We start from the raw sequence: 14818 nt of genomic DNA, 5'->3' as shown, positions 1-14818 counted from the left end.
TATTAAAGCTGTTAGATACATATAACAACATTTTGTTTTCTTATTATTAGCCCGAATTTTAGAGTGATTTCAAGGAAGAGAAAATATTTTCTTTTTTTTTTTTTTTTACGTTTATTTATTTTTGAGACAGAGAGAGACAGAGCATGAATGGGGGAGGGCCAGAGACAGGGAGACACAGAATCTGAAACAGGCTCCAGGCTCTGAGCTGTCAGCACGGAGCCTGACACGGGGTTCGAACTTACGGACCGCGAGATAATGACCTGAGCTGAAGTCGGCCACTGAACCGACTGAGCCACCCAGGCGCCCCGAGAAAATATTTTCAAGGAGCTCGCTAATTGAACACAATCAAAGGACAGTGACAATTTTTTTGGTGCCAGCCACTTTCCCATGCATTATCTCATTTAATCCTCCTAACTGTGGAAAGAAAGCTTTCTTATTCTTCCTTTTGCAGCTGAAGAAATCAAGGCTAAGGGAGATCAGAAGCGTGTGCAAGGGCACACCAATGGTAAATGGTGCAGCCTAGATGTGAATTCTAGCCAGTATCCTTTCTGCTACACCACTTAATACTTATTTTTCTATCATTGTGACCCTTATAAGAAATATATAGCTGTTCTATTATAGTTAATTGCGATAAATGACGGTCCCAGATTCCCCAGAATGAAAGGGTTTCCTGAGATGAAGGAATTTGGTGTGAAAACCAAGAGAGTCCCAGGAAAACAAGGCAGTTGATCACATTTACAACTCAAAAATATTCAGTGGGATGGGTTCATTTTCATAAATCACATTAATAGTCTTTCAACACTCCAGAATAGTGTAATTCATCATTTATTTCTTGAAATAATGGTATGTAGTAGTCTTAAGTCCTCTTCCCTATTCTTCTTCCACTGCCACACAGACACAAATGTCCCCCCAAACAACGCTTAAACAAAAATCTAATAAGGAAAACCAATTCTTGCAAAGCAATTATGACTGTGTTGATTAGAATCTAGAAGCGATCCAAAATGAGAAATGGCCAATCCATAGAGACAGGTGCTTTTCAAAGAGAATGACTGATTCTTTTCAGTCACCATTTAGTGAACTGTTAGTCAGTGCCCAATGATATACGAAGCAATTCATTTTCTTTAAATTGTTTTATGTACATTACTTTGCTGTAATCTCAAACTAACCTCATTCTGAAATAAGGAAACTGATGTGCTGAAAGATTGTATAGCTTGTCCAGTACAAAACATTATCACTGAGCATGGTTTCATACATACATAAATGACAGCCTTTCTGGGTATTATTTCCCCATGAACATTGTACAAAAATTGGTTCCACTGCATCAGGTATCTATTGCACTTTAAGTGCATAAAACATGGAGTAATATGTTGTAATCTCCAGGGAACGAGATACAAATTGTAGATATAAACTATTAGTCCTAGAACTTTCTTATACTTACATCAAACACTTCATTATATAATATAGTTGAATAAAATCATGCCCTGGTTAATTTAGTTATATTTAATCAGCCAAATTATCATACATGCTATATGTATATGCATCCATTTTCAAAGGTTTGAAAACTGATAAATACATTTACAAATGAAAATTTAATAAATAACATTTAAATTTTTATCACTGATAATCAAGAAAGCACTTCTGAACTTGCACTTACATAAAACTGTATTATTCTTAACAGTAATCATTATGCCCTGGTAAAAATTCAAAGTACTGGGGAATAGATTTCATATGGTCAAAGGCCAGGTAACAGAATAGGCCAAAACTGTACAAATGTAGAGTTTAAAAAAGATTAGTGAGACTCTTCAGTAATGCAGCATGGCCTCTTTTTAGGACTTATGAAAGATAGACTGATGTTCTGCTAATTTCTATTAAAATATCCCATTATAACTTAGCTTTCCTGAATCCATTCATATAATTTCATTAACCGAAAATTCTGTTTAAGCAGCACTTCTTTCTTCCCTAATACAACAATAATTGATATTCATAATAATGACCACCATGTCATCACAAGATTCTGAAATGGCTCCCGAGTAAAACGAGACTGAATTATATTCATTATAACCTTACAATTTTAGTAATGGATACTTTTTTATTTTATGGGTTATTCCTCAAATGAACAACTTAAAATTAAAAGGTTTGTCATTATTTTCTACTCGACACATGAAAAAGATGAATCAGGTTGCTGAAGATGACCTTCTCTGTCAAAGCAACCTTAATGCCCCCGTGAGATGCACCCAAGGACCTCTCTGGAGCTTTGGTTGTTCATTGACACCTCTTTGCGCTCTTGGCTCATCTGTTCTCCATGAATCAGGGAGGGCACCCCACCCTCACAGATCCAGATTCTCAGCCCATTCCCTGGAGGGTGATGCCAGCAAGGTCTCCTGCCTTTCAGGGTCTCTCCTCCTCTCCTTCCAATCCTTACCAGGAGTGGGAAATTTGCTTTCGAAAGAGTGACACCTTTAAAGTACAGTTGCCCCTTGGACAGCAGACTTTTGAAATACACGGGTCTGCTTATACATGGATTTTTTTCAATAAATGCAGTACATTTAACATTTTCTTTTCTCTAGCCTACTTTATTGTGAGAATATAGTATATAATACGTATACAAAATATGTGTTGTTTGTATTATTGGTAAGACTTCTGGTCAACAGTAGGCTATTAGTAGTTTAAGTCTTTGGGGAGTCAAAATTTATATGCAGAGTTTTGACTGCATTGGAGGTCAGCACTGCTAACCCCCTGCATTGTTCAAGGGTCAGCTGTAAATATAGAATCTCCCAAGGTGACCCCAGGGGCAGGAAGGAGGAGGTCTTTCCCCAAGCCCAGCCCAGATTCTTTTATGTGAAGTCATTCCTAGAGAATGCTCAGTGCTCCCAACTGAACACAGAGAATCTGGTTCTCCAGTTTTAGATTGTTCCAGCTAATCTGGGAGTCCAGAGCTACTCTAAGGTGAGCCCCTTCCCTAGAATCATGCTGGAGAGAGCACCCTTCTCCTCCAGCATTTCTTGTGCCCCCGAGCAACATACCTGCCAAGCTCCCATGTACGGACCTGTACAGGACAGAGCTGGAGACTACTTGGGTACAAGCCCACATAGGCTGCTAACTTCCACTCTCCCTCCCTGGCTTCATACTTCCTAGAGTGGAATTTGCTTCATTATAGGAAAGAGCTGGGTAAGGCATTTATTAAAAATTGGACCAACCCAAACCAACCCAAATTGATTTTCATGAAAAAAAAAATTAATGTAAGAATGAATCACATGTATTTTCATTCTTACATTACTTACTTTAGGGGAGTTGCAAATTTCAACCCATGATCCCTTTCACTCTCATTTTCTAAGCAAGTACACATTTTGCCCATGGTCAAAATAAAGAGTCTGAAGTACTTCTGTCATAGCTTCTCTCCCTGGATAGCAAAGAGTGGAGATTCAGACTGGTTCTGTTTGTTCTACATCACGTTCGCCAGACTGTTAGAAAGCACCCTGCAGCAAATATAACATGTGCACATATTAGCATATATTCCTAGACATATATCTAGTCAGAAGACATGGGGCTTTGTAGAGACACTGCAATCTAGAAGCAGCTGGTCCCTTTTTTTAGGTTAAGGAAGACTTCTGGTTGGGCAGACATAGGCAACCTGTTAATAACAGAACATATCTGCAGCACAGATAAACAAACTTTACTAAATCATAATTGGCAAGTTACCGGACTTCGATAAAAACATCAGAATGGAGTAGACAAAGGAAGCTCAATGTGCTGGTGCCAGATTCTCCATGAAGAAAATGTTAATGAAGCTGTGTTTGTGGTTTTGGTTCCTAGGGGAAAATAAGCTGGTAGGGGATCTTCTGGTCCTAGGAGGGGCCACACTGTACGGTATTTCTAACGTCTGGGAAGAATACATCATCCGAACCCTGAGCCGAGTGGAATTTCTGGGAATGATTGGACTCTTCGGGGCATTTTTCAGTGGAATTCAATTGTGAGTAAAAATCATGAGTAATTCAGATGGTAGATACCCTTAGGGCTTATTCTAATTCTTTTCAATAGGGTATGGTTGGTCACTTTATTTTATAAAAATCCAGACTGGAAACCTTTCACTAACCTCCTACATGAAATCTGAAAATTCAGTACCTTTCTTAGTGAACTTCTTCAAAACTAAAGAAGTTTGTTGTCAATTATTAGAAAAACGCTTAGTGGACTTTGTACAGAATTTACAAGAAAACATTAGAAGTACATTGATTTCTCCAAACCAGCTAGTGGGTTTTTACATAGAGAAATAGAATAAGTGTAAATGCCATGATATGATGTACTTCCAAAAAGGACATCTGTTTACTAGTGACTATAAAACATACAGTATAGGGGCACCTGGGTGGCTCAGTCAGTTAAGCGTCCAACTTTAGCTCAGGTCATGATCTCGTGGTTGGTAAGTTCGAGGCCCGCATTGGGATGTGTGCTGACAGCTCAGAGCCTGGAGCCTGCTTCGGATTCTGTGTCTCACTCTCTCTTTGCCCCTCCCCTGCTCACGCTCTGTGTCTCTCTGTCTCAAAAATAAATAAAACATTAAAACAAAATTGTTTAATAAAAAAATATACAGTATAAGTTTGCCCTTTCATAAATGTTTTCTTTTATTGCCTGTGGATTTACCTGAATGAACCATATTTCAAATTCATCTCTTAGGAATTTAGTGTTTCTACTTTCCTTAAACAGATAAAGATATAACACATTCACTAAGCATCAAAAAGTCCAAAACATCAATTTTGCAATAATCCTTCATTGGAGCATATAAGTCATCCCTGACTAGTGCCTCAGAATTGTGAGAATAAGGGTCAAACAAAGTGTAATTTTCCATCAATAAGGACTATATGTTTTAGTTTCGTGTAAGGGGTAAAGAATGAGCCTCCAGTGTAATTTCACCCAATCGCTTCTTATGAGGCAAGTGCTTTGTAATTGTATTGATTCAGTATCAAATTATTTACGGAAGATATTTTGGCATCACCTTAACCATGGTTTGCAAATAAGCTATTTCCAAGGGTCCTCCAAGTTTTGGTATGCTGAGATACAGGAGGAAACCTCCATAGCAAACAAGGCACTGAGGTGAGGAGAGTCTCCAAAAACGATTTATTTTTGATCCATTTTGAAGGTGAGATGGCATTTTAAAGCTCCTAAATTTGGTACTTCAGCTTTGTGAGAGGAAAAGAAATTGCCTAGTTCAACTATTCATAACCAGCACTTTGTAGATCGATGACTCAGTTTATGGATTATTATTCTCGAAGCCAAAAAATATAATCAGACACCTAACACTCATTTGCTTCAGTTACAGTCCATTCGAGCTAACTGAGCCCCTTTGGGCCACTGCTGCCAAAATAACAGAAGTGGCATAGGGGAGTGTTTGGCAAATGGAGTAAACGGAGGGCACGCGGAAACCAACGTAATGCTGCTGGTGGAATGATGCCAGCTTCACCTCCTGGTCCTCTTCGAGAGCAGCGGTTCTCAAAGTGTGCTTCTCTGACCGGCAGCACCGGCACCACCGGCACCACATGAGAACTTGTCAGCAATGCACGTCTCTGGGCCCCACCCAGACCTACTGAATCTGAATCTTGAGGGAAGGAGCCTGAGCACCTGTTTCAGCATGCTCCCCAGACAGCTTTTTTGTGCCTTTAAGTTTGGGAACCACTGCCTTGGAGAATCCTCATTCAGAAAACTGATTTAAAAAAAAAATAATAACAATAGCCGCAAGCACGATAAATTTCCATACCTCACCATTGACGTTTTAGAACATCTAAGCAAGAAGAAACCAAGGCTGCAGGCAATCTGGTGAAAAGGCCAGTGGAAGGCTAGAGCTCCACCTTGCCCACTGCACACCCTCACCACTGGTGCTGGCCATACCTAGCAAGATCCTTCGCGGGTAAACCTCCGGTTGCCAGATTAGACTTGCCTATCCCTGGCCCGAAGTTATTTTTATTTATTTATTTATTTTTAATGTTTATTTATTTTTGAGAGAGAGAGACAGAGCACAAGCAGGGGAGGGCAGAGAGGGATGGGGGGACACAGAATCTGAAGCAGGCCCCAGGCTCTGAACTGTCAGCACAGAGCCCGACGCGGGGCTTGGACTCACGAACCGTGAGATCGTGACCCGAGCCGAAGTTGGACACTTAACCGACTGAGCCACCCAGGTGCCCCTACCCGAAATTATTTTTAAAATTCAGTTGGTTGTTTCATGACTTGTATAAATCTGGTAAATGAAAAAAAAAAAAAAAGTAGGTTGCATTATAATCTTGCTCATCAGGTCCACTTTCTTTAAATCTGCAGAGCTATAATGGAGCACAAGGAGCTGTTAAAGGTGCCCTGGGACTGGCAAATAGGTAAGGGGTTTGCTCACCTAACATGCTGTTTTTAGTAAACCCTGAGGGATATATGTGAAGAGTGATGTGGGCGGTAGCGGGGCATGAACCATGAAAGGATTTAAAATGCAGAGGACGAAAGAAAATGTTAAATCCCTTGTCATTTTAGGAATTCTTGTACACAGTAAGAGACTGAACCATATGATTCATAATGTTTCCTAATTGAGCTTCTGCCCATTATCATCGTCAAGATGCCATTAGTGTAGACACACAAGTATGTTATTAGGTTAAAGACCAACCAGAAAGAAAAAATGCCCAGAGGCAGTGGTGGGACATAAATGGTAGCAATTTTCTGTAGCCAAGAAACACAAAACTTATGTGATCATTAAAAAGTGGCACTTCAGCAAAGTGAAGAAAAATGAACAAAAAGGCATAAAAGAAAACAATGTAATGGGCATTTTGAGCCCATAAAAACCTTTTCAGAAGGGAGCATTTTGCACATAAGAAATGGTTAATTGATCTCCAAAGGGACTTGGTGGAAAATCCCAGATAAGCTTCGAGCCTATTAATAGTCATCCAGGGCATCTCAGATTCCACCTGTTTCGAAAATCACTTTTCTCTAAAAATAATTTAGGACAAGGATTTAACATCCTAGGTGATTGCTATAATGATCACACAGCAAGCCCTAGAAGGGAATGACATTTAAAACCTTCTGCCTAGATAACCCTCAGTGTCTATATCAAGACTCATGGGGTGCCGCAGTGAGCACAGAGCTTGGCTTGCAGGGGTGCTTGGAAAATGTGTGCACTGTGGATGGAAACGGGAGGGGAAGCCAGATTGCCCATGGAAGCTGGCTGCTTGAGCCACCTCCAGCTTATGAGAGCTCTGATGAGATTGACAGCTTCAGTGGAACCCTGCTTCCACAAACAAGGACAAAGCCATAAGCTTCCCTGCACCACTTTACCTACCCCCAACCCAGAAGCGTCCAAGGCTGGCTTGCTACTGACATAATTCCCTCTAAAAGCACGCTGGAGCTATAGAATTATGCATGACCCTCCCTGGGGGTTATAGCTAGTGACTTCAAGGGTTGACCAGCCCTTGTGTCTGTCACAGAATCCTGCCATTTATTTTTTTTTTTTTGAGTTTTGCTCTAGATTGTTACAGTTAAATGAAAATCAATAGAGGAGGGGGTGCAGGGAGGAGAGGAGGGGCAGGCAAGGAAACCGGCTGCAGGTTACAGATGCATTTGCCTTTGTGACTCTCAGAGCCAGGAAGCAAGATGTGACCCATGCTTGGTAACACTTGCCACGCAGTGGTATAAATTAATTTTATATTAATAGTAACAGCAATAACAAAAAATAATTTGTCCCCTAATTATGTGGATGGCATGTGCATGTCCACTGAGGTTCTGTTATAATTCAGTGTTAGTTAAATGTGTCATCAAAAGGTAGTTTTATTCTTAACTCTCTTATTGCCATTAAAATGTCAATCCCCTGTAGTCCAAGTGATGAAAAGCAGTATAAAAGGAATACGTTATACAGCCATCAGTTTAATTCCTGATTGGAAATGAGGCTAAAATGGTCAAGAAAGAGAACCAAATATTCATCCTTTTCTTTCCAAAGCATGAATAGCGTTGGGTTTGAGATGTTTTTTACATGAGGGCTACCTTAATCCTCATTACCTCATCCTGACCAACTACAGGGTTTGGCTGGTTTAGCTCAGTTCTAGGCACATAAGGTTCGGTGTGTAAATGTTTACTAAATGAGTTAATGACAAGCAAGGGAGATGGGGCCTGTTCCGCCATCTCTCATCTTTCAAAACAAAGACAAGAAGGAAGTGGTGGGACAATGGCGAGAGGTGTAGGCTTGCATTGCTCTTTCTTTCTGGGGAACCAGGAGATGGCATACCAACCACTGAAACTTGGAGACTGGAGAGGCAAGGAGACATCAGGCCAGGGGGTCAGGGTCCTCCCAGAGCATCCCTGCACTCCTTGGGAAGTCACCCAAGAGCGCCAAGCTCTGATCACTGTGTTTGGTGGAAAGCTCACAGCGTCTTATTAAAGAGACCAAAATCCAAGACCGTCTTCATTCCCCACCATCTATCATAGCACTCCTCTTCCTCCCCCGTCTCCACATCAGCAATCTCCCTCTTGCCGTCTCTTGGGTAGCTCATATGGTTGACGTTTTATCAAAGTAAAGACATGTTTTTTCTATGGAGCAAGTGGGATAATAAATGTATTTTATATTTTCTGCACTCAGAACATTTTTAAAAAACAGATTCTGTTATTTTCTTATAACACTTGCAAGATACAGAGTAATTCAAAGCAAGAAGACCATTGTTGTTGTTTGTTTTATTTCTTTGTTTTACTCTACTCAACAGAAAGACTGGGTCTGGTTATGTAATCGGTAAATTCCAGTAAAATATACGACCTAACAGAGCTCAAATGTCCTGTGGAGCAGGTGTGTTCAAATCACCGTCAGAAACCTAATAAATGGCTTCAACATTCCCTTTATCCCATTTGCCATATTGTGTTAAAGGATGTGTGAACAAATGTGAGATGATGTGAAAGTCGAACGTTAAAGGAAAGAAAAAGTGTGCTGTGGGTCAGCTAGCTCAGGTCCGTGGTGTGCAGGGGGCTTCTTCACTGCCCTTGTGGGTGATGCTTGTTTTGGTTTGGGTTTTGGTTTTCTTCTGGAGGCCAAAACAAAGATTTGACCTTTCCTGAAGATGGAGTAATGGGACCACAGAGCAGGAAGGACTTTAAAGGTAATTAAGAGCCCACCGTTTTAACTGAGGTTGAGTCAGGGGCCTGGGGAGGTGAGGCCACTCGACAAGTCTCATGGCTGCCTGTGGGGGCTGGGGGTTGAGGGGTGGGTACTGATGTGCACTGTTTGAGCAAGCCCTGCCTGCCTGATGCCCTTTCCAGACTTAGCCTGATGCGTATGTTCTAAGAAGCCATCTTTAAGAATTAAAAATAATGTGTTAAAGATCTAGTATCTTCAAAGGAAAGTGAATCAGAACATCAGGGGGGTAATGAGATAATAGTATACAGCACACGCACACACATGCACACATGTGTATATCACATCTAAACGTACCATATCTAACATATCTAACCATATATCATGTACACCGTGTATATATCATATATGTATTGTATATACATTGAGATGCTTATTAGAACCAGATAGGATGCTCCATCAAAGCCCTGTTTTCTCTCCATAATAATTAAAGAATATAGATTACTGGTAGGTACTCAGAATTTAAAGTCAGGCAGCATGTGTCCCGAGGCCAAGTTACCCTACCTCCGTATGCTGGTTTTTCCTGTTTATTCACAGATCTGTCTGTTTCTTACCCTTACTCTGCTCTATAATGATTCATGCAAACTGTACTTTCCAGGCTGTCTTATTAAGTGGCTTCCAACTAGATTTGGCCAACTGGAAGCAGTAAGAGACTGGAGGGTAGAAGGGAGGGAGGAAGGAAGAAACCAGGGGGTGTCTCCCTGTTTCTCGCTGTTTGGGGTCAGGTCTCCAGAAACGGCTGAGTGCCCTCTGTGATTATATCTTTGCTAGGTTTTCCTACCTTCTGACCCCTAGCAACATAGCCTTCTCCCTGGATCTCTCCAACTCCAAGAGTGTGGATAACTTACTGTTATTGCTAATCTCCGGGGTGCCTCATCATCCCTATGTGCCCTATTACCCATTCAAGCACCTTTGTGACTTGTGCCCCCAATTAAATTTCCTTTATTGAACCAGTCATATGGACTGTGTTTCTGAACTGATACATTCTGTTAGCCCATTTTCTTGCCTATATAAAGAGGGTAACAATAGGAATGGTGTTCTACAGTTGTAGATATTAATAATGTGTATTATTAATGTGATAGCAAGCGTGCAATTAATAATGTGTATAAAGTAGCACATAGCAAGCATGCAATCAGTATTGGCTGATAGCAGTATTCTAACTTCTTTAACTTAAATCTCTAATGCATGAGGACAAGAGCTACCAAATGCTGTCTTTTGTGAGAGAGGAAGCATTTCAAATAAATAGTTATACACATACCTTGTCTATAAATGTAGCTGTTGCAGCCGGTATGTAGCTGTCAGTCAAAAGATTAATCAGTCCATTTTTTTTTATCACATTGATTGATTGTTTGAAAACCCTGCATGGACAGCACGTTGGGTCTCCAGATGCACTGCTGACACGTAATAACTAGCTAATGTCCATCTGAGAACAGCACACCTGCATTCCGACCTTAATAATGTGTTCATTCGGCTGACTATGCTTTCCTCACAAAACAGGATGTTCGCACACGAAAACATTGGTTGACCTAGCTAAATGGTTAACTGTGATGGTGTATATTCCATTCCTGTATCCCTAAATTTAATTTACGCAGCTTTTAAAAATAAGTTTAGAATGTTTAAGCTTGAAGCGCCCTGACACAGCCTGATGAGTAGAGCAAAACTCTGCTACGTATGTATGTATGTATGTATGTATGTATGTGTTTTCCTACTTTCCGTGGCTCTGCCAGTTGTATGGCCCTCTCTTCTCTGAGCCTGCCAGTTATACATCCAGCTCCCTACTGGACAGATGCTCTTGGATGACGCATCAGCATCTAAAACTAACGTGTTCAGAACGGAGCTTTTTATTTTCCCTGAAAACGTGCCCTCTCTCAGTTCTCTTCATTTCGGTAAATGGCGCCATAATTCACCCAGTTTCTAAATTAACCAGAACCCATGAGAACCCATGGGCATCCATGATGCCCTCCTTTCTCTCACTACCCACATCCGGTCTGTCACCAGGGCTTGTCGAGTTCCCTACACACCTGGCCACATCCCTTCATCTCCACTGCCATCCTGAGCAAAGCGACCAGTATCTCCTGCCTGGATTAGGACACTGCACTTCTTGCTAGTCTGCCATGCTTTCTCCATCCAGTCCCTTCTCCACGTAGCAGCCAGAGCTATCTTTTAAAGATGTAGATCGGGTGTTGGCCACCTGCTACCAACTCCTCAATGGCTTCCTGTTAATAACTAGAATAGGATGTCAATTTCTTTCTGAGACCTACAAGGCCCTGCATAATCCATCCTTTGCCTAATTTTCCACCCTCATTCCTTCCTTCTGCCCCATTCTGTTCATCCTGCACAAATGTTCTGGCCCTGGCAGCTCCTGGAACACATCAGGCTCTGTCACTGGGGTCCTTCATTTGCAGATCTCCCTACCTGAAATGTTCTTGTCCTGGATCTTCCCATGGCCATCTCTTTTTAGTCCTTGAGCATTCAAGGTAAATGTTACTTGCACAAAGAAGCCTCAGCCAGTCAACCTTCCTAAAGCAAGCCCCCTGCCATTACCTATAAGGAACCATTTTCTTCCTTCTTAGCACCAAAGCAACTCTAAACTTCTCACTACTTTTCTAGCCAAAGGCAGAGTAGGTAGTCAGTGAATATGTGGTTGAATAATTGAGTGAATATAAAACATCAGATCCCACATGTGAGAGTCTACAGTGTGCCAGGTAAGGTGATGGAAGGGTAGGATTCTGGAACTTTCTAATTCAATCATATTTAATCTAAATCAGTGAGATGGTAAAAAAAAAAAAAAAAAAAAAAAAAAAGACTGGTGCCTGGACTATGTTCTGATCAAGTTTGACTACTTTCAGTGGATTTTTAGTGGATTAACTTAAGGGTATATCTTGTTCCCAGTCTTTTAATCTCAGATTCCTTCAAGAAATGCTGAGATAATTTATGTCTTTCCATGTATTGATCATAGGTTATTTAGTATTGCACTTTTAGTAACTTGGTTTAAAGCAGGATGAATTATTAGTAGCATGAAACCCAATTACAGGAAAAGTGACTGTTTTTAGGGAATTAAAACTTCTGATGGTGAGTCAAAAGCTATCTGATATTACTATGTCTGAATATCTGCAAGAGGACGTGTACTTTGCTGAACTAGGAAAGCGGTTATTCTAGTGTCCTCTTAGGGCATTTCCACCACACTAGAGGGGGCTGTTGTACTGAGTTTGCTTACTTAATGTTCAAAATAATCTTTTTATATAGATTTGATGTGGCTTTCTTTAAACTGAGAATCAGAAATATATAGAATGATGATTTATGCCCTTAAATACTTTTCATATAAGAAAACCAAATTTCTCTTCAGAGGAATCACCAGTCTTCATAGGCAAAGGGACTAGGTGTCCAGCACCTACAAAATCCTCCTGAATTCATAGAATTCAGATGAAGCCTTTGTCCCATGGCCTCACCAAACACTTCATCAAGAATTCCTTTGGACAGGTCGGATACTTTTATTTTAGTAAAATGCCCAAAGGTCCACTGATTTATATTACTTGTGTTTATTCTATGCTTTATTCTTTCAGGGTAGAGAAATGAGCATTATTTTTGTACATTTGTATTGTATCACCATCTAGGAAAAGGTGAACCAAATTCTAGATTTAGCCATAAACTCTTGATTCAGACTCAACAAAACTGTATAGTTATGGAATCAGTACTAACATTTGTTTATCTAGTTATGAGAGACAATTTTAGAGAATGGGGGGGCTGACCATATAGCATTTCAGGACTTTCTTTTATCTTTCTGGGTTTTTTTTTTCCTTTTTAAAAAAACTTTTCTAATTTTTATTTTATTTTTGAGAGAGAAGGAGAGAGAGACAGAGTGTGAGTGGGGGAGGTGCAGAGAGGGAGAGAGGGAGACACAGAATCCAAAGCAGGCACCAGGCTCTGAGCTGTCAACACAGAGCCTGACGCAGGGCTTGAACTCACAGACCGCAAGACCATGACCTGAGCCGAAGTCGAATGTTTAACTGACTGAGCCACACCAGGCGCCCCTTATCTTTCTGTTTTAAAAAAACAATGAAGTGAAGCATTTACCTAACTACTTCTAAAATAGCAGAGCCCATATGTGAGAACCCACAGTATGCTAGGAAGGGTGATGGGGAAGTAGGACTGAGCAGGATTCACAGATTTAGAAGAAATTCACACATCATGATGTGCTCAGAGAATGAAGTGGTCTGCCCCAGGTCACACAGGATTCCAGTTCAGTACTTTTAGTCCTCCTCTCTGTGATACGTAAGCCCTTCCATTTTGAGGACTATATACTTCTTCATCATTGCGAACAATACAGGAACCAAGTAATTTTGCAAACAAAAAAGAGATTTAAAAAAAAATGTTTTAAAAGACATAGACAGGAAACGTTAAGTACAGCACCATCGGAAACAGAATTCAGAAGCCTTGACCCCACATTCCGACGCTAGCCACTAAGAGGCACTCCTTCCCAGAAGAAGCAAAATATCAGTTATGGGGTGCGAAGCAGCAAGTTCATTTTCCACACGACGATTTTTTACGTTTTATTTTGTTTTAGCCATACGTTACCCAGTAATAAAGTCAGTTCGTACGGTGAAGAAAAACGCCCTGTGTGAGTGATCAGTGGTATGCACCAGCCCCCTTGGTCCACGCACTGTGGGTACTCAGAGGCCCCAAGGAGACTGTCACATCCCCTCTCTTTCCTCTCCTCGCAGGACTGCTCTACGTTGGCTTTAGCGCCTGCATGTTCGGTCTCTATAGCTTCATGCCGGTCGTCATAAAGAAAACCAGTGCCACCTCCGTCAACCTCTCCCTGCTCACGGCAGATTTGTACAGTCTGTTCTGCGGATTGTTTCTCTTCCACTACAAGGTGAGTAGAGTCATTGCTCCTCTGTGAAGACAACACTTGGTGGGAAATAACCCATATAGGTGGGAATGCCCTGCTGTGGAACGCCCCGGTGTTGTGTAGGGAAGCAGGAGCGCAACTCCGTGTGCTAACCCCCCAGATACTCACCTTTCCACCAGGAGCCAGAGGCACCATTTTGTCACAAGAGACCAGTAACGACAGGCACTTGATGGTGAATGATAAGAAACTGCCATGGAGGGAAGGGCTTTTGGAAAATGGGGGACAGTTTTTCTGACAACGTTCAACCCAGAAGCTACTCTTCTTCTAGCCTAAAGCTAGTAAGATTTGTACAGTTCCCAAACTATAACCACACAGTGGATTCTACCAAAGGCACTGGCAGGATATATTCTCTTTGGAGAAAAGATAACAGTTCCTGCAATTTCTGTTTTGCAGATATTTTCATAGCAAGCTTGAGTGGAAAATGCTAATGCACTTGAAATATTGCTTCTTTACTGAAAGATTAGGGCTTGGACTAAACGAATGCAAAGAGATCTTTTGAAGCATTTGCAGTTAGTATATCAGCCCGAAGTAAAGAAGAAAGTATTCAGTCCAAACACAGCAGTCTTTTCAAATCCCAGATGACCAACCTGCTCACCCACAGCAGACAGGACTAATCAATTATGGCTCAGTGGAGTCAGATTCTATCTTTTAAACACTGCACTCACTTCAGACATTAACAGTTGATTGGGTCGGTGGGGACTCTGAACAGGGTGCAAAAGGACCAGTATGAAATATCCAGGCAAACAAGACCAAACTAGGGCAGGCAAAAGAAG

At 41.1% G+C, this 14818-nt stretch overlaps 1 protein-coding gene and 1 long non-coding RNA gene across 7 annotated transcripts in view; one reads left to right on the top strand and one right to left on the bottom strand.

Annotated features, from left to right (window-relative positions):
* The window catches only part of SLC35F1 (solute carrier family 35 member F1), a 439134-nt gene that overhangs the window by 391885 nt on the left and 32431 nt on the right, over positions 1 to 14818 (top strand). For all 4 annotated transcript variants that reach the window (XM_053222332.1, XM_053222331.1, XM_027056362.2 and 1 more), the window contains exons 5-7: positions 3814 to 3970; positions 6301 to 6353; positions 13855 to 14009. In XM_053222332.1, the coding sequence (XP_053078307.1) occupies positions 3814 to 3970; positions 6301 to 6353; positions 13855 to 14009 (365 nt within the window). The remainder of the gene's footprint in view (positions 1 to 3813; positions 3971 to 6300; positions 6354 to 13854; positions 14010 to 14818) is intronic.
* Positions 1 to 14818, bottom strand: part of LOC128315538 (uncharacterized) — a 60981-nt gene that overhangs the window by 26139 nt on the left and 20024 nt on the right. The gene's annotated exons all lie outside the window — the stretch shown is intronic.

Source organism: Acinonyx jubatus, chromosome B2 (assembly GCF_027475565.1).
Source record: "Acinonyx jubatus isolate Ajub_Pintada_27869175 chromosome B2, VMU_Ajub_asm_v1.0, whole genome shotgun sequence".
NCBI lineage: Eukaryota > Metazoa > Chordata > Mammalia > Carnivora > Felidae > Acinonyx > Acinonyx jubatus.
Note: the sequence above shows the minus strand (reverse complement) of the source record. Positions and strands in the feature narration are given on the sequence as shown.